The sequence below is a fragment of the Hemitrygon akajei genome, chromosome 9, assembly GCF_048418815.1.
Source record: "Hemitrygon akajei chromosome 9, sHemAka1.3, whole genome shotgun sequence".
Taxonomy (NCBI): domain Eukaryota; kingdom Metazoa; phylum Chordata; class Chondrichthyes; order Myliobatiformes; family Dasyatidae; genus Hemitrygon; species Hemitrygon akajei.
The window spans coordinates 72,675,266-72,699,803 of NC_133132.1; the positions used below are offsets into that span (position 1 = coordinate 72,675,266).

General features: G+C 38.2%; 1 protein-coding gene across 2 annotated transcripts in view; it reads left to right on the top strand.

Annotated features, from left to right (window-relative positions):
- The window catches only part of ahi1 (Abelson helper integration site 1), a 182,793-nt gene that overhangs the window by 20,023 nt on the left and 138,232 nt on the right, over nucleotides 1-24,538 (top strand). For both annotated transcript variants that reach the window (XM_073056315.1, XM_073056316.1), the window contains 7 exons: nucleotides 1,418-1,610; nucleotides 5,177-5,272; nucleotides 13,567-13,752; nucleotides 14,566-14,721; nucleotides 14,988-15,120; nucleotides 17,608-17,731; nucleotides 20,613-20,842. In XM_073056315.1, the coding sequence (XP_072912416.1) occupies nucleotides 1,418-1,610; nucleotides 5,177-5,272; nucleotides 13,567-13,752; nucleotides 14,566-14,721; nucleotides 14,988-15,120; nucleotides 17,608-17,731; nucleotides 20,613-20,842 (1,118 nt within the window). The remainder of the gene's footprint in view (nucleotides 1-1,417; nucleotides 1,611-5,176; nucleotides 5,273-13,566; nucleotides 13,753-14,565; nucleotides 14,722-14,987; nucleotides 15,121-17,607; nucleotides 17,732-20,612; nucleotides 20,843-24,538) is intronic.

Sequence of the window (24,538 nt, forward strand, 5' to 3'; positions counted from 1 at the left end):
AGGTATATCTAATATTGTGGGTGGTGTTCCATTAATACAATGGCTTTGACTTTGTACTCAAGTCTCTGGAGTGGGATTTCAGGTCACATTTTAAATGCTTCAGAGGTCTCTTTCAACGAGTAGTGTAGTTATTCATGATGACCTCATTCAACATCACCTCATATTCCTTAACATTAAATTTTTGGTTAAATTTCTATAAAGATTTTTCAGATGTTTTGATGCAATAAACGGTGACAACAGTCGCCAGCACTTGAATATAAGCTAAGCTCACTGAGACATTTTAATGCTCTTGGTAATAACAAAATTATTTTTATTTTGGGGATAGGAGATAAAGTGCTTTGGGGACACTTAAGTTGAATTTATATTCTGTTATTTCTATTGTGAGCAGTGTATTGCTTATTTTTAAAGAAAATGTGGATCCACATTTAAAGATGAGACTAAATCAGTTTAGGATGTAAGAGATGATACAAGATGGCACCAGTGGAATCCTCCAAATTTGTTCTTTGGAAACATGAAAAAATGCATTTTCATTGGTAATGTTTTAACGTGTACAATAATAACCAAGTATTTTAATAGATGCTGTAATATAGCAATTATAATGTGTGTTCAGAAGCATACCACATCTTTGTAGTTAGCACTATTATAGACAATTTTACTATCTTGGCTCCAGTAGAGTGCAGCATACTCATTGATAAATTGGAAAAAGCAGAAGCACTGGACTTGATCTGAACTGCATGCAACTCACTTGAAGCACTCCTTAATTCTGTCAAAAATTAGATTTTGTAAATTGGTCATCAGAAATGTTAGGCCATATTTTGTGTAACCAAATATATAAAATTAGTCATTTTGTAATCTTCTCAGGCGTAATTTTGCATATACGGTGTTCGAAGTTTGCAAAACCACAAACCAATGAAAATGATTAATGTTACAAGAATGATTTTCAATCCATGTGTAACACTTGTATTATCTATAGGTTGCATTGGGCAACACATAACTGGTACATGTTTTGAAATTCTATATTTGGCAATTAACTTTGTACGGGCACTTGTATTGGTCTAAATGTTGATCGTCTGAGTAAATATGATGCTGACGTGCATGATTAAACAAATGACCTGAGTAAATCCGCAAGGTTGTTTGAATAAAAATAGCTAAATTAATAGCGAGGAAAAAACTTGTATCTATATAGTACATTGTTCTCAAGCTCTTTCAGATAGTTACACTAAAATGCATTGAGTTTTATCTGGGTAACTGTAGTTAAATGCCAGTTATTTGTCATCTGTCCCAGTTAATCCAAATCTCTATAAATTGTTAACTGTTCAGAATCCATTTTCTAAATCTTTGCCAGAGCAAAAGCCTGTTTTTAAAAGCTTGAAAAATTAAGAACGTTTGCTTTATATTTTTGTCTCCCCACTGATAGCAATCGACAGGTCACATCATATTATGAGCAAGACAGTGTGGAACACATCCTTCCGATCATGACGCAACCTTATGATTTTAGGAAAAACAAATCAACAATTCCAGTGTGGGAGGAACAACTTGTCTTCAATGAGCGATTTGGTTACTTCCTGAAAGAATCCTTAAATTCGCCTAGTACTCTTATAATCTTTGAGGTATTGAATGTTTTGGTTGTATATTAGCTTGGTGGTCTATACTATGTGCAGTTTTAGATGATAATTAGATATATGCATATTGTTCTGCCCTGAATTGAGTAGCAGCTATGAGTTTAATTTAAACAGTTGTGCCCATCAATATTGGAATGAGATCCAAAATAATCTCATGTGGATAGGGTGGTGAAGAAAACTTTTGGTATGCTGGCCTTTATAAATCAGAGCATTGAGTATAGGAGTTGGGATGTAATGTTAAAATTGTACAAGGCATTGCTGAGGCCAAATTTGGAGTATTGCATACAGTTCTGGTCACTGAATTATAGGAAAGATGACAACAAAATAGAGTATGGAGGAGATTTATTAGAATGTTACCTGGGTTTCAGCACCTAAGTTACAGAGAAAGGTTGAACAAGTTAGGTCTTTATTCTTTGGAGCGTAGAAGGTTGAGGGGGGACTTGATAGAGGTATTTAAAATTATGAGGGGGATAGATAGAGTTGACATGGAGAGGCTTTTTCTGTTGAGAGAAGGGAAGATTCAAACAAGAGGACATGAGAGTTAAGGGGCAAAGGTTTAGGGGTAACATGAGGGGGAATTTCTTTACTCAGAGAGTGGTAGCTGTGTGGAACAAGCTTCCAGTAGAAGTGGTAGAAGCAGGTTCGATTTTTTTTTTTTTTTTTTTTTTTTTTTTTTTTTGTCATTCAAAAAAAATGGATAGGTCTATGGACAGGAAAGGAATGGAGGGTTATGGGCTGAGTGCAGGTAGGTGGGACTAGGTGAGAGTAAGCGTTCGGCACAGACTAGAAGGGCCAAGATGGCCTGTTTCCATGCTGTAATTTTTATATGGTTATAAAGATTTCAAAATCGGTTGCATAAAATTTTTTAGTTGATACAAAAATGCATCACTTTAAAATACAAAAATGCAAAGTTTACTTTTGTTTATTAGACTTACCTTGAGTTTAGTTCAATCTATCCAATATTATGCTAGTTGATCTGGAATGCCAGGTTTGGTAATTCTTTGTGATTGGATACCGGTCTTGTTTTTAGGTATGCTGAACTGGATAAATGGATGAAGATCCATTGTATAATCACACTACAACTCTACCCTATATTGGAAGTACACAGAAGAATGAGGGGATCTCACCAAAACATTCAGTGCTCTTACAGGGCTCTGTCTACAGGATAGATGGGGAATGATATTTTGCTTGTCCTGGGCCTGGGTATCTAGAATTATAGGTCAAAGAAAGAGGTCAGACATTCCAACAAAGTCAAGAAATATCTTCAAGAGGGAAGTGTGTGGAATGCTTTAACTAAGAGGACTGTGATGCCTTGATTATTGGTATAGTCAAGACAAACTGACAGATTTTGAATATTATGGTGCTTTGCAGGAAAGTGAGATAAAATATCTTCCATGCTGTTTATGCATAGAGTACTACAGCATAAAAGCAGACACTTTGACATGTCTAGTCCATGCCGAATAATAATTTATTATTATTATTCTGCCTAGTCTCATTGGCCTACACCTGGACCATAGCCCTCTATACTCTCCCATCCATGTACTTATCCCAACTTCTCCTAAAATGTTGAAATTAACCCACATCCACCATTTGCACTGGCAGCTCTTTCTACACTCTCACCGCCCTCTGAGTGAACAAGTTCCTCCTCATGTTTTACCTTTAACTTCTATCACTCTCATTGAATGACAGAATAGGCATGAGGGACAAGGTGATCTATTTCTTACTGCTTGTTTTTCTCCCAGGCAGATCTCTGTAGAAAGAAAATCAGGTTTCTGAAACTATATTGCAATATTTTCTCTAGCTATTTAAGTTTCTACATTATTTTGGTTTTGGACTACCCTATGATTTTTGTGTGTCCTCTATTTGAAAATAACTGCCTGCACTTGAATTAAGTCCATTTTAAACATTTAAATGAGGCAAACTGACTTTTTCCATTGCAAACATGAGGAAATCTGCAGATGCTGGGTGGACTTTTTCCATTATTTCTTCTGTATGTAGCTCTGGTGCCCTCCAGTGGAAGCATATCGGAATAAATTTGGCATCACATTTAGCTAGGATTTTGTGTCGACTGGAAGTTCATTGGGGTTCCTGGGAATAAGATAAACAATGAAAAGTTGCATGAATGCTATGTCTCCCCGCCCTTGTGATTCCACAGATAGCTTGTAAACTCCTAATGTTAATGACCATTTGTATTGTTATAAATTTTTGAAAAGTTTACAGCTACACTATTATTTTTGAATTTGACTCTGTTTCCCATGATCCTACATGGAAACACACATATGTGGCCATGGATGAATTTTGTATAATTGAACTATGTTCATTGCCCATGTTAGTGAATCAGAATGCAGAAGGATAATGGGAAGAGCTCTATTTGTTAATAATTTAGTTGAAGGAATAGAAGGAAACGTACAAGTTTCTCTGATAGCATAATACGTACAAAGGCCTGGGGGATAGGGGGACATACAGCTAAAAAGACTGGTAGGATACTGGCTTTTGTATAATAATAAACAATCCAAAAAATTGAATGACGAACAATCTGCTAGAGGAACTCAGCAAATCAGGCAGTGTCTGTGTTTTGACAATGCTTCACTCTTCTACATTAGGACTTTGTACTGTAGCATAACCTGTATATTTGTATCTCCAAATAGAAATTGTGCTACAACTATACAAAGAATCAGGTAGTTAACACTTAAAAATATTGTAAGCAATTTTGTGTACCATTGAAGAATTAGTTGACCTTGGAAATGCGGTGTGGATTTATTTGAACTGCACTGGTTTGGAGAATTAAAGGGTTAAAACATGGAAGGAGGCCACCAAGTTCCCATGAGCAAGCTACTGAGCTCTACAGTTTCATTTCAGTACACATTTAAAAGAAAAGCTTGAGTCTTGTCTTTTTTTTTGTTAAGTGCTTTGGAGATTCCAACCACTGCTTTAAAGATGAAAAAAAGCCTTGGTGCTCCCCATGTTTCTTTTACCAGTCACCTTTTTAATCGCCTGGTTCTGGGCCCCTCTGCTGATGGATATATTTTTTTTCTCTTGTCACTGACAGGACCTTTCATGATATTAAGTTTCTCTATCAGATCACTTTTTTTTCCAAAGGAGAACAATGCAGACTTCTCCAGACCACATAACTGAAGACCCTCATCTCTGGAATTAATTTCATTTGTGATTCATCATAAATTTCTTGTTTTAATCTTGTATTTTTAAGAATAGTGACACCTCTTCCCTACTTCATCAAATCCCATACTTTACACAAAAGAAATTGCATCTGCAGAACTCATAAATTTATTATACCAGTATTTGAAATTAGTAGTAATTTCAAGAAACCAGTTCCAGCTAATCTGTTGCATAGAATGATTGAAGTTTGGATCTGTGTGGGTGTATTTATATATTAAACGTTAAAGCAGAGGGTGCAAAGGTGTAAAGAAACAATTAGTAGAATATCCAAATCAAGCTTCAAGCCTGGGAGAGTAAAGGGTCAACTTTTTTCTGAGGCAAATGTAGGCAAAGTACTACAGAGTTGATTTTGATATTTTTTTTTAAACTGCTTTTAGATCCTTGAGTTTGTAAGTATGGATGAAGCCAAAGGCAACTTCACAACTCAAAGTAGTGAAGGTGGTTGGCGCAAGATTGCTTGGGCTTTTCTAAAGGTAAGATACTATTGATCAATCGCATTCTGAAGATAAAACAGGGAGCTGTTCCCAGTATTTTCAAGATTTTTTTGGTTGTCCTTTGCAAGATTTGTTCATTCAGTTTCTACTCCTGTAGAAGTTTTCCACACCATGCAGAATAGGGTAGCATATTTTGACAGGTTGATATTGCATAACCTGGCAGTATAATATTCTGGTATAAGCATATAACCTTGAACCGGCATAGTTTAACTGGGAAGACTGAAATTGTTTTTCTCTAATATAAAAATAAACTTGTTATAAAACAAGATCATGTAGAAACATAGAAAACCTACAGCATAATACAGGCCCTTCGGTCCACAAAGCTGTGCCAAGCATATCCTTGTCTTAGAAATTACCTAGGGTTACCCGTAGCCCTCTATTTTTCTGAGCTTCATGTACCTATCCCGGAGACTCTTAAAAGACCCTATTGTATCCGTCGCCACCACCGTCACCAGCAGCCCATTCCACACACTCACCACTCTACGTTTAATAAACCTATCGATAAATAAATAAGTAACTTACTCCTGATATCTCCTCTGTACCTACTTCCAGGCACCTTAAAACTGTGCCCTCTCGTGCTAGCCATTTCAGCCCTGGGAAAAAGCCTCTGACTATCCACATGATCAATGCCTCTCATCATCTTATACACTTCTAACAGGTCACCTCTCATTCTCCGTCGCTCCAAGGAGGAAAGGCCGAGTTTACTAAACCTATTCTCATAAGGCATGCTCCCCAATCCAGGCAACATCCTTATAAATCAATGATGTATATGTCTATGTATATTCATAGAAAGATTTTATTATATTAAGCGGAGAAAAAATTGACTATTGACTATGGAATATCTTGTATTCCAGCTAAGATTATTTTCCCATTGTAGAATTGTATTTGCATATTAAATTTCTGAAGGAGGCTCCAGTTATTTTTTTTGACTGAATTCTCAAATCTACATACCTGTTTGAATGAAGAACCCAGACCAATCAGCCACAGCACCTTTAAGTTACGTTGCCATGGCCAAAAGCGAGTCGTGGGGGGTGGGGGGGGGGGGGGGGGCGCTCCAAGCCAGGCTGAAATGTAGAGGGATGAGGCCTTCTCCACCCTGCATCTTTTTGCCAAATGTGTATTTGCTGGAGAACAAAATTGGGGACCTGAGGGCAAGACTGCTGTATGAAAGAGAACCAAGAGTCTGTTTTACTGTATGGATTATTGAAATGTGGATTTCTCCAGGCACACCAGAGTCAGCAGTCAAACCAGAAGGGCTTGCACTTTACAGAATAAGCCAAACGGCTGGTTTGGGAAAGACAAAAAGAGGAGCTGTGTGTTTTATGATTAGATTCTGTTTGGTGCTCTGACGTGGTTGTTTTGTCGAACTTGTTTTTTTCCCCAACCTTATACATCTAATGATCAAATGCTGTCCAATCTATTTAGCAATGGTGTTCTATTCCATAATCCTGACCACAGTTTGCATACCACCAATGGCTGAATGTAATCAAGCTCTCGTCATTGCCATGCAGTCGCAAGGCTGCAGGACCGGACGACATCCCAGGATGGGTGCTCAGGATGTGCATGGCACAACTGACTGGTGTGGTTGCAGACATTTTTAATCTCTCCCTCTCCCAGTGTAGCTTCCCCCCCCCCCCCCCCCGGCTTCAAAACAGGAGCATCATGCAAAAGTTTGGGCACCCTGACAGATTTGAGCTCTCATAGGTAACTTTTACCAAGGTTTCAGACCTTAATTTGCTTGTTGGGACTATGGCTTGTTCACAGTCATCATTAGAAAAGGCCAGGTGATGCAAATTTCAAAGTTTTATAAATACCCTGACTCCTCAAACCTTGTCCCAACAATCAGCAGCCATGGGCTCCTCTAAGCAGCTGCCTAGCACTCTGAAAATTAAAATAAATGATGTCCACAAAGCAGGAGAAGGCTATAAGAAGATAGCAAAGTGTTTCCAGGTAGCTGTTTCCTCAGTTCGCAATGTAATTAAGAAATGGCAGTTAACAGGAATGGTGGAGGTCAAGTTGAGGTCTGGAAGACCAGGAAAACTTTCTGAGAGAACTGCTCGTAGGATTGCTAGAAAGGCAAATCAAAACCCCCATTTGGCTGCAAAAGGAACTTTTGATCAGGAAGATTTAGCAGACTCTGGAGTGGTGGTGCACTGTTCTACTGTGTAGCGACACCTGCACAAATATGACCTTCATGGAAGAGTCATCAGAAGAAAACCTTTCCTGCGTCCTCACCACATAATTCAGTGTCAGAAGTTTGCAAAGGAACATCTAAACAAGCCTGATGCATTTTGGAAACAAGTCCTGAGGACTGATGAAGTTAAAATAAAACTTTTTAGCCACAATAAGCAAAGGTATGTTTGGAGAAAAAAGGGTGCAGAATTTCATGAAAAGAACATCTTTCGAACTGTTAAGCATGGGGGTGGATCGATCATGCTTTGAGCTTGTGTTGCAGCCAGTGGCACAGGGAACATTTCACTGGTAGAGGGAAGAATGAATTCAATTAAATACCAGCAAATTCTGGAAGCAAACATCACACTGTAACTTTTTTCAAATCTTTATTATTATTATTCAAAAATACACAAGTACATCGAAGTAACAACACTTACAATGCCTCAAAAAAAATTATCTTAAACCGTCTGTAAAAAAGCTGAAGATAAAAAGAGGATGGCAGTGCATGCAAGACGGCCCAAGAATCTCACAGAACTAGAAGCCTTTTGCAAGGAAGAATGGGTGAAAATCCCCCAAACAAGAACTGAAAGACTTAGCTGGCTACAGAAAGCGTTTACAAGCTGTGATACTTGCCAAAGGGGGTGCTACTAAGTACTGACCATGCAGGATGCCCAAACTTTTGCTTTGGGCCCTTTTCCTTTTTTTGTTATTTTGAAACTGTAAAAGATGGAAATAGTAAAGTAATTTTGCTTAAAATATGAAGAAATGTGTCATCTTTAACTTTATGCCTTTTGGAAATCAGATCATCTTTACTCGCTTAGCTATTCACAGTAACAGAAATTTTGACCGGGGTGCCCAAACTTTTGCAAGCCACTGTATGTTATGGAAAGTGTATTGACTGGCTGCGTTACAGCCTGGTGTTGAAAATGCTACAAAAAGTAATGGATTCAGCCAGCAGCACATCATGGGTAAAGCCCTCTCAACCATTGAGAACGTCTGCATGAAAACTGTTATAGGAAGGCAGTATCCATCATCAGGGATCCCCACCACCCAGATAATGGCCTATCTCCAATTTAGAATCTCAACATGTGGACCAGACCTAACTTTTTTCATATTTTCTTTGAAACTAATGGCATTATGATCTCTAGAATATCATATATGTCAAACTCAAGGCCCGCGGGCCAAATCTGGCCCGCGGTGGAATTATCTTTGGCCCGCGAGATAATATCTAATTACTATTAAAGCTGGCCCCAGTAATCGAAGCGCCTATGGCGTATGATATGGCTAATGCTGAGTTTATTCAGGTACCAGGTTTTCAGGGTTTTTAGTGTTTATTCGGCAGTCTTGCTCGGCAGTCTTCTTCATAAGAAACGGAATTTGTAAAGTGAAACACTTTGTAGTTATAGCAGAGACTGAGACACATGAGAGCAGGCTGAAAAAACGGAGGCACCGAAAGCTGCGTTCGCACGCGTCCGACTGATCCGGCCCGCATGAAGCTGCATTTTGCTCAATCCGGCCCGTGACCTAAAATGAGTTTGACACCCCTGCTCTAGATGCAAAGTATTCAGACACAAACTGCTGTTACCTGCCCTGTCTCATTCCCTAATAGCAGATAAAGTATCACACACTCTCATTGGGGCTTCTACATACCAATTAAGGAAGCTTTCTGGAACACATTTGATAAAGTATCCCATCTAGTCCTTTTACAATATGGGAGCATCACCTATTGTAACAAACTTTTTATTTCTTACAACAGTTTGTGATCACTCTTTGTTCCACTAAATCTCTCTGCTGGTTGGGTGGTCTGTAATATAGCCCCGTTAATGTGGTCATACCTTTCTTATTACTCAGTTCCGCCCATAAGGCCTCACTGGACAAGTTCTCCAGTCTGTCCTGACTGAACACTGCAGTGACTTTTTCCTTGGCTAGTAACATGGCCCTTCCTCCTTTAATCCCTCCCACTCTGTGGTGTCTAAAACAATAGAACCCCGGAATAGTGCGCTGCCTGTTCTACCCATCCTGCAACCATCTCACTAATTGCTACAGTATCATAATTCCAGGTGTTAATCCATGCCCTGAGCTCATCTGCCTTTCCCACAATTCTTCTTGCATTGAAATATATGCAGCTCAGGACATTAGCTGCACTGTGCTCAACCTTTTGATTCCTGAAGATGTCTGAAGTATTAACATCTGTCTCCACAACCTCTCCACTATCTGTTCTGGCGCTCTGGTTCCCATCTCTCTGCAACTGTAGTTTAACCCCCAGCCCCCCAGTGTTGCACCAACAAACCACCTTCCTACAAAGACATTAGTCCCCTTCCAGTTCAGGTGTAAACAGTCTCTTATGTACAGGTCTCACCTTCCCTGGAAGAAAGATCCAGAAATCTTAAACCCTCCCTCCTACACCAACTCTTAGTCACATATTAAACTGTAAATTCTTTCTATTTCTGGCCTCATGAGCACCCCATGTGTACCAATCCTGAAATCACAACCCTGGCGATACTGCCCTTTAACTTAGCACCTGACTCCCTGAACTCACATTGCAGAGCCTTGCCACTCTTCCTACCCATGTCATTGGTACCTCTATAGACCATGATCTTTGGCTGTTCATCCTGTCACTTAAGAATGCTGTGGACTTGATCCGTGACATCCAGGAATCTTGTTTTCATCTATAGCAACTTTTTCTGTTCCACTAAGTAACGAATCCCCTATCACCATAGCTTGTCCTTTCTTCCCTCAATGCCAGAGACATCACTGCTTTGACTTTCGTCTGCTAGGTCATCTTTCCACTCCCACCACCAACAATATCCCATGTGGTATACCTGTTGTTGAGGGGGTGGCCACAGGGGTTACTCTGCACTGGCTGTTTAACCCCTTTCCCCTTCCTGTTTGTCACTCTGTGTCTCTGTTCAGCTGTAGTCATCAGAGACACTGGGCATCTCCCTGCTTTCCTACATCCCACAAGAGGAGCATTCAACTATCCTGCCTGGTATCCCTACTGTTCTAACTGAGCAAATATAAAGACAAAAAACAATAATTAAACTGTGGGGAAAAGAATCTACCTACCTAAGGCTGAAGCATCGAAGAGCTAAAGCCTCAAAATCCCTACTCTAACACCGTTGACTCCAACATTGGCTGCTCCGTTTGCCCCACCTTATTTTAATGAGCTTTTGCCAGTCAATCCCAATCACTGACTGGCCACTGCTCAAAAACATCAAACCATGAGTTGATGCCTTATGTAATCAGTTGACAAACCTGAGTGAACTACGCCTTCTCGCACTTTGGATCTCCAGTTGGCCCCTGCTTAAAATCTGACATTCCTGGGAATCTCTTGCTCATGACCACTCAAAGTGGAACAAAGGCTCTTGAGATAGTTCTGAGAACATCGAGTCCATGCATCAGGAGCACATTGTGAAAGGTGGAAGAAATACATTATACATGCTACCTACCCACCAGTTGTCCTGTCAGGCACTTCTTCCACCTGTGGATTGAATTGGTTTAATACTACCACATGATACTGTGAAGAACTTCTCCATGCCATCCAGATGGACAGTGCCATACATAATAACATTGAGGTAGCTCAAAGGAAATAATGCAGAATAGTCATGCCAACACAGATAAACTGCAGAGCAAGGAGACAAAGTACATGGGCCATAATGAGGTAAATTGGGAGGTCATGTTAATTTTTAGCATATCAGAGGTCCATTCAGGAGTCTGATAACAATGAGATAGAAGCTGTCCTTGAGTCTAGCAGTCTGCTCTCAAGCTTCTGAGCCTTTTGCCTGATGGGGAGGGGCGAAGGTCCTTGATTTTTATTAGCTGCTTTCCCAAGACGACAGGAAGTGTAGGTGGAGTCAAGGGAGCAGAGACTGTTTTTTGTGATGAACTGGGTTGCATTTGCAATTTCTTGCAGGCTTGAGCAGAGCAGTTGCTATACCAAACTCTGCATCCATATAGTATACTTCAATGCCATCATCCCCTCAAAACTAATCAATAAGCTCCTAGACCTTAGCCTCAGTGCCTCCTCCTGCATTTGGATCCTCGATTTCCTCACTTGCAGACTCCAGTCAATTCAAATTTGCGGTAGCATCTCCTCCACAATCTCCATCAGCACAATGCTTCACAAGGCTGTGTGCTTAGACCCTGCTGTACTTGCTTTGCACTTATGACTGTATTACTAAGCACAGCTCCAATGCCATATTCAACGTTGCTGATTACACCACTATTGTAGGTTGAATCAAAGGTGGTGATGAATCAGCATATAGGATAGAGATTGAAAATCTGGTAGAGTGGTGCCATAACAATAACCTTACTCAAAGTCAACAAGACCAGGGAACTGATTATTGAATTCAGGAGAAGGAAACCAGTCCTCATTGGAGGATCAGCAGCTTTAATTTCCTTGGTGGTGTTATTTTGGAGCCCCTGTCTTGGGTTCAGTCTTCCTAATGCAATTATGAAGAAAACCCAGCAGTGCCTCTACTTCCTTGGGAGTTTGCGAAGATTTGGCATCACATCTAAAACTTTGACAGATAGATGTGTAGTAGAGAATATATTGACTCACTGCATCACAGCCTGGTACGGAAACACCAATGCCCTTAAACAGAAAATCCTACGAAAAATAGTGGATACTGCCCAGTCCATTGCAGGCAAAGCCCTCCCCACCACTGAGCACATCTACATGAAACACTGTAACATGAAAGCGGCATCCATCCACCATCAGTGACCCCCTCCCCCCCCCAAACCAGCCATCACTCAGGACATGCTCTCTTCTCACTGCTGCCACTGGGAGGAAGATACAGGAGCTTCAAGACTTGTGCCACTAGGTTCAGAAGCAGTTACTCTCCCTCAACCATCAGGGTCTTGAACCAAAGAGAATAACTTCACTCAACTTCACTTGCCCCTTCATTGAGATGTTCCCAAAACCTTCATCCCAAAAGACTCTTCATCTCATCTTCTCAATATTTATTTATTATTATTATTTCTTTTTGTATTTGCAGAGTTTTTCTTTTGCACACTAATTGAATGCCCAAGTTGGTATGGTCTTTCATTGATTCTGTTATGGTTATTATTCTATGTATTTATTGTATGCCTGCAAGAAAATTAATCTCAAGGTTGTATATGGTGACATATATGTACTTTGATAATAAATTTACTTTGAACTTTTCCTGTGGTGCATCAATAATATTGTTAAAGAGTCATAGCCTTATCGATCACCTCAAAATTCACAGAACCAAAATGGAGTCATACACCACAGAAATGGGCATTGGCCAAGCAAGTCCATGCCCAACCTTATTGCCTATTTTCACTAATCCCATTTGCCCTTATTTGGTTCATATCCTTGCATATTTTGTCTAATCAAGTGTCTGTCAAAAGTGTCTTACAGAATAAGATTCCACCTCCACTTGGAGGCAGATTTCCTTTAAAACTCCTTCCTCTCACCTTAATCCTATGCCTTGTTCTTTATACCCCTACCATGGAATAGAAATTATATCTATCGATGCTTCCCTTAAACCTTCTTCAGAGCACCCTTAAGCTGCCTGCACTCCAGGGAAAACAAGCCAAGCCCCATAACTAAAAATCCACCAATTCAAGCAACCTCTTGGTGAATCTCTGTCTCCAGCACAAATCTTATCATTTCTACAGTGTGGTGACCTGAGTTGTACACAATATGCTATGTGCAGTCTAATCAGTGTTTTGTAAGGTTGCAGCGTAATCTCTTCGCGGTTCTATTTTGTGCCCTGATCAATGAACGTGTTCATGTCATATGCCACCTTCAACACCTCATCAACTTTGCTGCCAATTTCAGAGAGCTATGGACTTGAACCCTAGGGTTTCTTTTGTTTATTGACATTTCTCAGTGCCTTGCCATTTACAATACAGCTCCTGCCCCTTATTTTGAAGTTGGCCATCCTCAGTCCTGGAGGGACTGCTTAGTGAGACTGTGATTTTAGCCTGGAGGTAGAAAGATGCTTTGAGTTTGAATGGCTGTACTTTGTTTGTTCGCCTATATATGTGTTTATTTTTTTTAACCTTGCTATTTTCTTTAATCCAGAAATGCAGATGATTTGCAGATCCTAAACAGACATTTTTGTTGCCTTTAGCTGGTGGGTGCGAATGGGGTGCTGAATATTGATGGAAAACTCCGCCTGCAGTTGTATTATCCACCTTCGAAAGTCAAAAAGCTATCAAATTCCATTGAAGTATTTGAATGGTGGAAGAAACGGCCATGGGACCATTATCCTTCAACTTTGTATGTTACAGTGAAAGGCTTAAGACTACCTCAAAATGTGAGTCCTAATTTAAGAAACTCCAAAACTTTTCACAAAAAGATATGAAAATCAAAGAAGTCTATTAACTTATCAATAACGTTTTAGGACAATTTTTGATTTTGATTTATCTTTGTAAAGATAATATACTTGTATGATATTAATAAGATTTGGGGATGAGATGGAGAGCATTTAGATTTAGAGGCACTTATTACTTCCACTAATTAAATCGGAAGCATGTTCTCTCGGGCAACTTTTCCACCTGAATCAGTCTAACTATTTTTGAATATGAGTTAATGCACTACCTGTTGTAGAAGCTTTCTGTCCTATGCTAAGTTCATTTATAAATGGGCAAGAGTTATATTTAAATAAGACAAAGCCAATTTGGATTTAGTTTCATTCCAGTATTTTCTGCTTTGATTGTGTAGCTTGTGACAGCACAAAATGAATTTCTCCATTAGGGCTCCAAAGGATGAGTATCTTTTAAATAATTAAATGATTTTATTTTTCAGTATTACTTTCTAATTTTAAAGCCATTTTAAAGGTAACCTGTAAAACCTTCATTTTCTATACTGATCTTGAACTTCTAATAAGCCTTTAAATGTCTCAATTAAGAAAGCTGATAACATTAACAGTTGTTAATTACATTTTCTTAGCACTGTTGCTGTGTGCTCTGATAATCTAGGCTGTACTATCGCTATTTCAATGGTGTAGATATTTTCATTGTTTCCTTGATTGTAGAGGCTAATTTAGAGCTTTAACATTGACTATGAACCAGCTCTAAAAGTTCATAAAAAGTGTACTTTAACTAAAGTCACTGTATTTGCTAAATAGGTAAATCCTTCTGTACGTTCCATGATGGCTTTACAGCAAGAGCAAGGTACTATTTCATTCAATGAGCTCCAGTCTGAGTTGACACAGGCAAGCATTTCGTCAAATCTTGATATAGAGAAGTTGGAACTTTTGAAATGGACCAGACTACCCGGGCAGGTAAAGAAACTTGATTAATCTCTACAGTGACCACAGTGAAATTAAAATTCAATAGGGATGTAAAGCTGACTATAGTAGCATTTTACATGACTGTACCATCCAGTCAAAGTTCCCCATTCACCATTCCCCATACATTTATCAATTTTGGTCCATTATATTTTTCATTAAATCTCTTTTACTGTTAAAGATCTTCTTAAAATTACCTTGCTGCTGATGCAGATGATAAATGTTCTACTTGCTATATTTATTGAGGCACTTTCTTTTAGGTTTGTCGTATTCCTAACCAGCTTTTACTGTCATTTCGAGGAGGACGTGTAGGCTGCTTCTTTATAATGTTTTCACATGATGGAAGAAGCTTGGCAGCATCGTGTGCTGACAGAAATGGCCATTTCATTGTAGGTGAGATTAGAAAGAATGCTGAAGCAAAAAGTCACTCCCATGTGTGTAATTGTGTATTATGTTTCCAATCTCATGCTACTGTCAGTGATAAATAATTAACAACAACAATTAGAAAATAATATATTTTCAATGCCTAGAAGACTCAAAACTCAGGTTAAGAGTGGTATTGTATGATATTAATATTTCTATTAATATCCACTTGAATAATGCAGGACATTCATGAAATCCATCGGTGCTATATAAAAACTCATGTTGCATATAAACTGTTGGAAGGAGTTACATCACCTGAGTGTGATGTAATCCTGACAAGGTGTCTCAAGAATTGTTAGAGTTGGACAGCAGGCAGCAACTAATTCCTACCATTGTGTTTTAACTGGTAAGCTATATATCAGAACATGTTCAAACAAGAGAAAATCTGCAGATGCTGGAAATCTAAGCAACACATGCAAAATGCTGGAGGAACTCGGCAGACTGGCTAGCCTGTATAGAAAATAGCTGATGAAGGATCTCGGCCTGAAACATCAACTATACTCTTTTCCATAGATGCTGCCCAGCCTGCTGAGTTCCTCCAGCAGTTTGTGTGTGTTGTATCAGAACATGTAATTCATTTTAAAATGATAAAATAGTGACTTTGGTACAAAATGTCATCCCAGTCTCTGCTCCTGACTTCCCTCAATCCTACCCTCCCCCTCCCATAGAGGGTAAAATGAGAAATGGGGAGAAGTACTGATATTTCATCTGTTCCTCTGTGGCAGAAATCATTATGATGAACCTTATTTTTTAAAAAAATCACAGTCCATTCCTCTGTGCTTCTATTTTAATGCATATGATTCAAGCTGTCAGTCAGGATTTTATTAAGATTTTGAAGTTAGTCCTCATTTCAAATAAATAATTTTTATTTTTCATTTTAAAACTATTATTTGGCTTCATATTCATGGCGGGTTTTGTCAGTTACCTGAAAGAAGTAAGGTAAATATTTTCTAAAGTAGTGAGGTAAGAGTTTTACCAATTTACATGAAATTTCTTGTCTGCTGCCATGAAACCACATATTTCGCCTCATGTAAGTCAGTGATGATAAATCTTATTCTTTGATCTGGAAGGAATGCTACTGATGGGTATGAGGGATTTCAGCTTGATTTTGTCTTAAATTTCCAGGTTTGGCAATGGTAGGTGTTATAGTATCAGCTTCACCGCAATGCCTTTTTAAAAAGTCAGTGTTTTTATTTTATTTGCAGCCAAGACTTAGTATTTACCAAACTTCAATTAAACTATAAAATCTTTCTTTCATCTGTATATATCTAACCAATGTTTATCATTCGTATTTATCTTTTCCACTAAAGGATAACTGTTTGATGTTTATTAATGTGCCAGCATGTCATTATTTAATTTATATATTTCACTAGCATATTATTTCTATCCCTTTTTAAAAATGTCTTCCATTATTTCCAGTGATAGATGAATGGAGCTGCAGGAAATAAGAAGGGAATTAACTATTTTTCTAGGGATTCCCTTATTTCAGTAGGTTATAGAATAGCATTGATTTCCAGTGTGATGAGAGTACACTGCTTATTAGAGTACTCTCATCAAGGTCCAGTCCAGCCATTTGCCTTATTCCAGCAAATAATCTAGATCAGCCCTTGTTGTTAAGGGCTAATAAGGACATTTTAATTCCTGAGGATAGTTTAAAACTGGACACTAATTCTTCCATAGATAATTAAGTGTGTGTAACCCTGAAGTGGCCCAAGGTGGTGTTTATGCCTTGTTCTATTTATGATGATGCAAAATATGCAGGAAAAATAAATGACCCTCTTTACATTTTTAAGGTAAATCTTGAAATCATGTGGGTGCTGTTTCCCTGACATCAAATTTGTTAATTAAGTATACTTATTGCTACATTATACCTCCCAAGTCCTAAGAGCAAAATTGATCTGATTATTGCTCTTGAGCAGTTCTGTTGCATTCTACCAGGAAACGAGACTGAACATTAGGTGAGGGCAATCCTGCCTTGTCATCTTGCAAAGTACATAGCCTGTGGACATAAAGAATTGCAGAACCATATTCTAATAAACGTTAAATAGCACTTGGAGATAAAGAGAGTATAGGTTTTATGATTTGTGAAAATTTTAATTATATGAAATAAAAGAACCAAATGAGTATTGTTGTTCTGGATCAAGTTTTACCAGCAATGCAGATTTTGAGGCAGTAAATATAAAGGCAAATTTTTCAAAAATATGCTACAAGTTATATAACAAGTATATAACAAGTTATATACAAGTTATATGAAATGTAAAATATTACTCTTAGGCAAATGAAGATGTCTTTTCCATTTTGTTCACAAGTTAATAATCCTCATTAATTGCACAAAATACTTATGCCAACAGATGGCAGCAAAATATATTTTTTAAAATTTCAAAAATAACAGGTGGAAAGGTTTTGTGAACATACTTCATCTGGACTAATTGGTATATTTTTGTATAACTGTTTTAGTGTATGAAATTCCTTCAGGACATCCACTTGGAGAATTTAATGGGCATTTCAGCATTGTGTATTCTCTGTGCTGGTCGAATAATGATAAAACCCTCCTCTCTGCATCATCTGATGGTACAGTAAGGTTAGTGTTCATTTCAGTATGATTATATTTAGACTGGACTAATCTTTGAAAATGTCATGATTTTCAGAATGTCACTTGAATACATTGAATATTTGTAATTTCTCTCATATTTTTTAATCATTGGATCCCATGAATACTATTTGTTTATTTAAACAATATGGTAACAGGCCCTTCTAGCAATGCCTAGTTATACCCATGTAACCAATTAACCTACTAACCTTGCATTTGTATTGTGGGAGGAAACTGAAGCAGCTGAAGGAAACCCACAGTCATTGGGAGATGTAAAATCTCCTTACAGACAGCAGCGGGATTTTACTTTCAGTCCTGTTGTCGGTTCTCCACTGTTCAGTTATCTTTTGGTCAGGGTCGACCATGGATGTTGAATGCCAGCCATCTACATACACAGGCCAGGGCAGTACAATATGGAAACAAGCTGTTGCCCATGCAATAGGCTTCCCTTCTCCATGCAGCTGATGAATCTAAAGGAATAGTAGAGACTGATACAGTTTCGCACCAGTGGCATTCAATACAAGACCTCCTTAGGCACTCCAGCTCTAGATAAATGTTTGAGATTTACTCCCAAAGCCTTCCACAAAAGTGGTAACAGCCACAAGGCAGCAGAGGTTGAGATCAAGAGTTTTCCTTCTGGATGTGCTGCCAACCATGGCTGACGGGCCCCATCTGCCTGGAGTAACTGGTTTTAAGGCATCAGTAACCTGCATTTTGAATAGTCAATAGAAACAGTTCCACTGGACTGAGTAGCTTAGTCCTGTGCTCCTGTAGCTCCTGTGAAAACCAGGAGCTGGACTTGATTGTCAGAGGTGATTTGAGACATTGGGAGCATTTAGTAGGTAATGGGAGATCATCACAACTTTTTAGTTTCCTCTAGGTATGACAACCTTAAGGAATCAGTTATGTAAAATATACTAAAAATCATTGTGATTTTTCATACCTTTTCTTTGAAAGTGTTGGATTTGCTTCTGACTACATTAGTAAAGATGTGGTAACAGGGCACTTACTATAGAAAGTAGTAATAGGATTTAGCAGATTAGACAGATTTATGAAATGAGTCATGTTTGACAAATCTGTTCTTTAAAAATTGGAACTAGCAGAGTAGATAAGGGATTAAGGACAACATGTTAGCACAATGCTTCAGAGCGGCCAGCTGTAAGATTGGTGTTCGATTCCCGCTGATGTCTATAAGGAGTTTGTGCATCATTCTCCTCTCGACCACGTGGATTTCTTCCAGGTGTTCTGGTTTTCTCCCATATTCAAAACGGACATACGGGTTAGGATTAGTGAGTTGTGGGTATGGTATGTTGACGTAGGTTTTGATGCATATGTGACAAATAAAGCTAATCTTTATTCTTTTTATCAGTAAATGTGGTGAATTTGGACTTTCAGAAGGTCTTTGAGTCACACAAGAAATTATTGAAGCACAATTGCATCACATGGAATTATGAGTAAAGAACTGTGTAGACTGAGGATTGGTTAATGGGAAGGAAACACGTGGAATGGATGGGTCAGTTTTAGATGAGCTGTTATTGGGAGTGCTACAGAGATTGGTGGCATGGCCCAAGTTGTTTACAGTTTATATTGATGATTTGCATGGGGATGAAGTGTAATATAATACATCCAAGTTTATTGCTGAAACAAAAATGTGTGGCAGTGTACGTTGTTGGGAAGATGCAGAGAGCCTTCAGGCAAGGAGAATTGGCAAGAGGTTAGCCGATGAAATATGAAGTGGGGGGGAATGGAAGGAAATCCACTTTGATGCAAAATAAAATAGGAATGCTTAATATTTTTTTAAAAAGTATCTGAGTGTTCATGAGTGAGGATCTTATTGAAGCTTATGAGTTCAACAGGAAGAAACTTCAGAATCAGAGCTTGCAGCCTCACAAGGAAAGATGTATCATTTAGAACCAAGATCCAGAAGAATTTCTTCACCTAGATGGTGTTAAATCTGTTGGAATTCTCTGCCACAGAATCAGTGGAGGCCAAGTTGTTAGAAAGTAGTCAAAAAGGAGGTAAACATTATTTCTCAATGCTAAAAGGATTCAGAAGTATTGAAGTGGATAAAAATGCATTTGGTTCATTCTGCCAAAATGTTGATTTACATTGTGAATAGTTGGGCCCATGTATGAACCCTTGCAATTTCCTAGTAATCTCATTTTGCTAATCTGTTTATTCTTGCTGCTTAGCTAATCCTCAGTCCCTATGCTCTAACATGGTTCACCATTCTCTTGCGTGGGACCTTATCAAAAACCTTCTGAAAATCCAGTTACTACCACATCCATTACTCGATACATTCTCAAAGGTCTTGGATTACTCAGATATAGTTTGCCTTTCAAAACTCCATGTTGACTTTGTACTGCTATTTTTCTGAATGAATGTACCTTGAGCTCTAAATTGGTTTTGGGCCCTCTTCTAGAAGAGCAGATTCTCCATATTCAATTGTCCAGCAATTCTTTGAAGGAATTTCAAGAACACATTTTGGAGGTGAAAGTTCTTGGGAGAGGGAGTTGGTATACCTGCAGTATTTTGAGGATGCTGGTCACTCGACATTATATCTGAGTTGCTGTATAAATCTACATCAATGTTTTGAGTAATGTTCTATTATATATTAACAATTATAAGAAATATTACCTTAATGTAATCAAAAAGCTGTATTTAATATTGGTGTAAGTTCACTGTTGCAAAATAGTTACTGTGGGTATCTACATCTCCAGATTTGGTATTTTATGTTTTTCAAAAATTATCTACTCATATTTGTTTTATTGTCTAGGAATTAGAAGCTTGGGATGATAAAGAAATCTATTGAATGAATTGCTTTAAAAACACAACTATACAAACTTCGCTACTTGTTTACCATCTTTTTTAGGGTTTGGAATACAGAAACTTACCAGAACCCAGCTGAGAAAATGCTTCCACACCCTTCATTTATCTACACCGCGAAATATCATCCATTAGCCCAGTACCTGGTAGTTACAGGAGGCTACGATTGTATCATACGCGTTTGGAATATAAATGTGAATGAAATAAATGGTCAGTTACTCCAGGAACTTGATGGTCACAAGAGCTTCATTAATACACTTTGCTTTGATGCTGAAGGTTGGTTTGATAAATCATGCATTTTATTTGTACTTCAACATCTGAATTATCATTTAACTTGTTAATCGTAAGGCATGGATGCAAGTGTTTCTTTTGAAATCTGTTTTGTATCTAATGTTTTTTTTAAAAAAAGAGGAACAAACTTAAGTTTCAAAATAATTTGAAAATCCTTATGGCAGATCATGGGTCCTTGCACAGCTGCACACACCTTGTCTGTGTTATGGTGGACCAATTTCAGTATCTTTCTATACACTTGAGTCAGGAGAAGAGATCTCATTGGTAGCTTGGTCTCAGTGGTGTACTCCAGAGGCCCCGGAAGGTTTATGATAAAAGCTTTATGTTCTGTCAGGATTTTAAATTATTACCTATTCCAAAACTTTTGGAAACTATGAACATTGAAAGAAGTATGAAACAAAACATAATTTACACAACACTCAAATAACTGAAAGCATTAAAGTAAAATAATTTAAGCAAAAATACTTGCCCTTTGCTTCCTTGTCCTTTGGTCTGCAGTCTGTGTTGAAATCATTGGATACTCTGATTCTATACCATATCTGACTTGCTATCAGAAAAGTGATAGTCCCTTAGGAAATCCTAACAGGACTGGTCCCAAATGTTAGACTTCCAATCAGGCTTTGACGTTTAGTGCATCAAATATATCTTTGTCTTTGGAAAATCCCATGTTATGCTGTTAATGCTGGTTTTACCTGTAGGTGGTGCTGTGATTTTTTTTCCCTCTGAGCAAACACACCTGATGTTGATGATACCAGTAATAATGGTTTCTTTGCAATAGTCCTACCCTCCTTTGTAGGCATGGGCCAAAGGTATTGGTAGCACCATCTGTATTGCCAACTCGTTCTGTACTGCACTGGCTGAACTTGAAGCAGTGTAGCTCCCAGTTCTCGGTTAAGAAATCCTGTCCACTGAGCCAGTGCATTCAGCCATTCCACTCAAGTAAATAGGAGATACCTGTGCAGTACACATACTTTAAGAAGTTCATGTCTTTCACTTAAGTTCTTTCCCTCATTCAGATGAACATTTCTTGTTCCATCTCTGATGGGTTTATACTTTTGAAGTATTTTCACTGTTTTGTGCATGTCATCACTCCCATGATTTTTCATTTTTTGTCCTCATCAACTACTATATATTCTCTCTTCCTGTCTCCTTCTCTTACAGTTTCTTTAATTCTCCCACCATCTCTAACGATATCCTACCTGAGTACTACATAGCTTTTGATTCCAAGTGAGGTGGTTAACTTTTCTTTTTTAAAAGAAAACCACTTGTTTACTTTTCTAGTGCAGTGGAACACTTGGGGGAGCTGTTCTTCTGAAAACTGAAAAGGATTTTGTTTTTTTATTATTGTAACTCCATTACAACTTTTTGGTCATTCCACTGAGGGACATTCAAAGTATTGTTTATGTTTAAAATTCTGGGTTACTTTTGGAAGTCACTTGTTTATTTTCTCCACGTCAGGGAGCCAATGAGCAACAGAAACTGGTCTTGAATTAATTCTGTGGGTGAAGAAAGATTTTCTGTAATGGCTTTAAAAATTGTCCACAAAGTTTTAAACACAACCCCACATTCAATACAGGCCACGGGCGTATCTGCTAAATTTTTTGATGTCACTAAACAATTAAAGTCTATTAAAATGTATAAACCTGCCAGTTAAGTGTAGCTAAGAAAAGTTTTGTTCTAAAATGAAATGCTAGCAACCAATATATCCAAAGTACGCAATTAAGATGGGATGATGAGCTGATTTTCCTTGATATTCCACCTACCTCTAAGCCAATATATTCTGGTGACTGCAATGCTACTATATTTTGAAAGGGCTTGTTTAATTATCATTTAAAGTGTCTAAAATCTCTTGCAAGTTCATTCAAAGTGTATATAAAAAAATTCTTGCTCCTTTGGATTTGCATTAGTGATTAGATATTCACAATACTCAGTGTAGAATCTACTTGCAATTAACTGATTTCTTTTGTCTTGACTGCCATAGATGAATTGGCACAATATGAGGCACTATATCATTGAGGTACAAGTAGGAAAGAAGTAACTCATTATGCAGTCTTATAGCTGAAGGAGGAATTGAAACTCAAGGAAATAAATCTTAAAATATATGTTAAAGGTGGTGAAGTTTCATGTAGCAGGCCAGAGCAGGGACTATAAGCTAAAAACTTTGTTATTATTTTCCTAATTGCCATCCCTTGGAATGGTTTGTGTTGTCTTGCATGTTAGAAGTGGTTAAGTTTGTGGGTTTAGTCTTGTGTCTGATCCATCCATCGTTAAAAGTGCTTGTAACATGCATTAACTTAATCTTGCATCAGTTTAGTTTTGAAATTTACTTCATTGTCAATTCCCTCTTCAGCCTAATCATGCCCTTTCTTATCTCTGTAATCTTCTCCCGCCCTGAGATCTTTGTCTTCTCCAATTTTGGCCTACAATTCAGAGCCTTGAATTTTAATTACTCCATCAGATGCTTAAACCTGAAAGGCCTGCAAAATTTCTCCCCAAAATATAATGTCATCTTTCTTCTTTAAAGGCAATCCATATCTTAATATCTATATGTGGCGTGGTGTCAAATTTTTGCTTGTTGGCACTCTTCTGAAGATCTTGGTACTTTTTATATTAAAGGTGTTACATGAATGCAAGTTGCTGCATGGCTCAAAATTACTGTAAGTACTCGTACTTAAGCAAGCTTTCAGTGTAAATGTGATGCCTGCTTTGGCAGTATTTTTAAAAAGGTGAATGGGATCCTTGTCTGAAATTCACATGTAGAAACTGGACGCAACACTTGATGTTGTGAAATCATTTCCCACCCATCCACCCAAACTTAAGTACACTGTTATCTCTGCTGAACACTCAATACAAACTCCTTCCTCCATCCCAACCCCCTCCCCATTACAGCTAGACTTTGCTCCCACATACTTTTCTCCATTTGTAATACACCTTGATTTGTGACAGATCCCTTCTTGCTCTTCAGCAGTCACCATTACTGATGTTCAAGGCCACAACATCATTGCCAGAGCCAGACTGAGTACAGTCAAGAGCATTTTTCCCAGGGGAGCCATAGCCATAAGAGGATATACTTTTAAGGTGATTGGAGGAAAGTATAGGGATTGGCCAGGTAGGGTAAGTCCATGGAATGCACTGCCAGGGATAGTGGTAGAGGGAGATATATTAAGGACATCTAAGGGACTCTTAGATAGACATGTGAATAAAACAAATGGATGAACTATTGATTTTGGAGTAGGTTAAAAGATCAGCACAACGTTGTAGGCCAAAGGGCCTGTGTTGTTGTTCTATGTTTACTAAAGTGAATGGTGGTGTATCAGGGATATGGCAGTACAGGTCCAGACTGAAGTCAAACTGGATGCCATGAGTTTACATCTACAAGTAACTAAGGAGCAAGAATGAAATATTGGTAAAGAAAATGAATCAATGATGGCTTAATGACTTCGATGGTGTTGATTTTTTTTTCCCTTTTAAAGTAATTGATCATGTTAATGTGAATGAATTAGTGTTGTTGTTTGGGAGATTACCACTTAGTAAATAGTGACAGATGCCAGAACTTGTCAGTTATACTGATACTATTAGTGCATTTTTAAGCAAAAATATACAAATTAAAAATGTGAATAAAGTGGGTTTGTTTCTCGCAGAAAATGCTGGAGGAACTCAACAAATCAGGCAATATTTTAG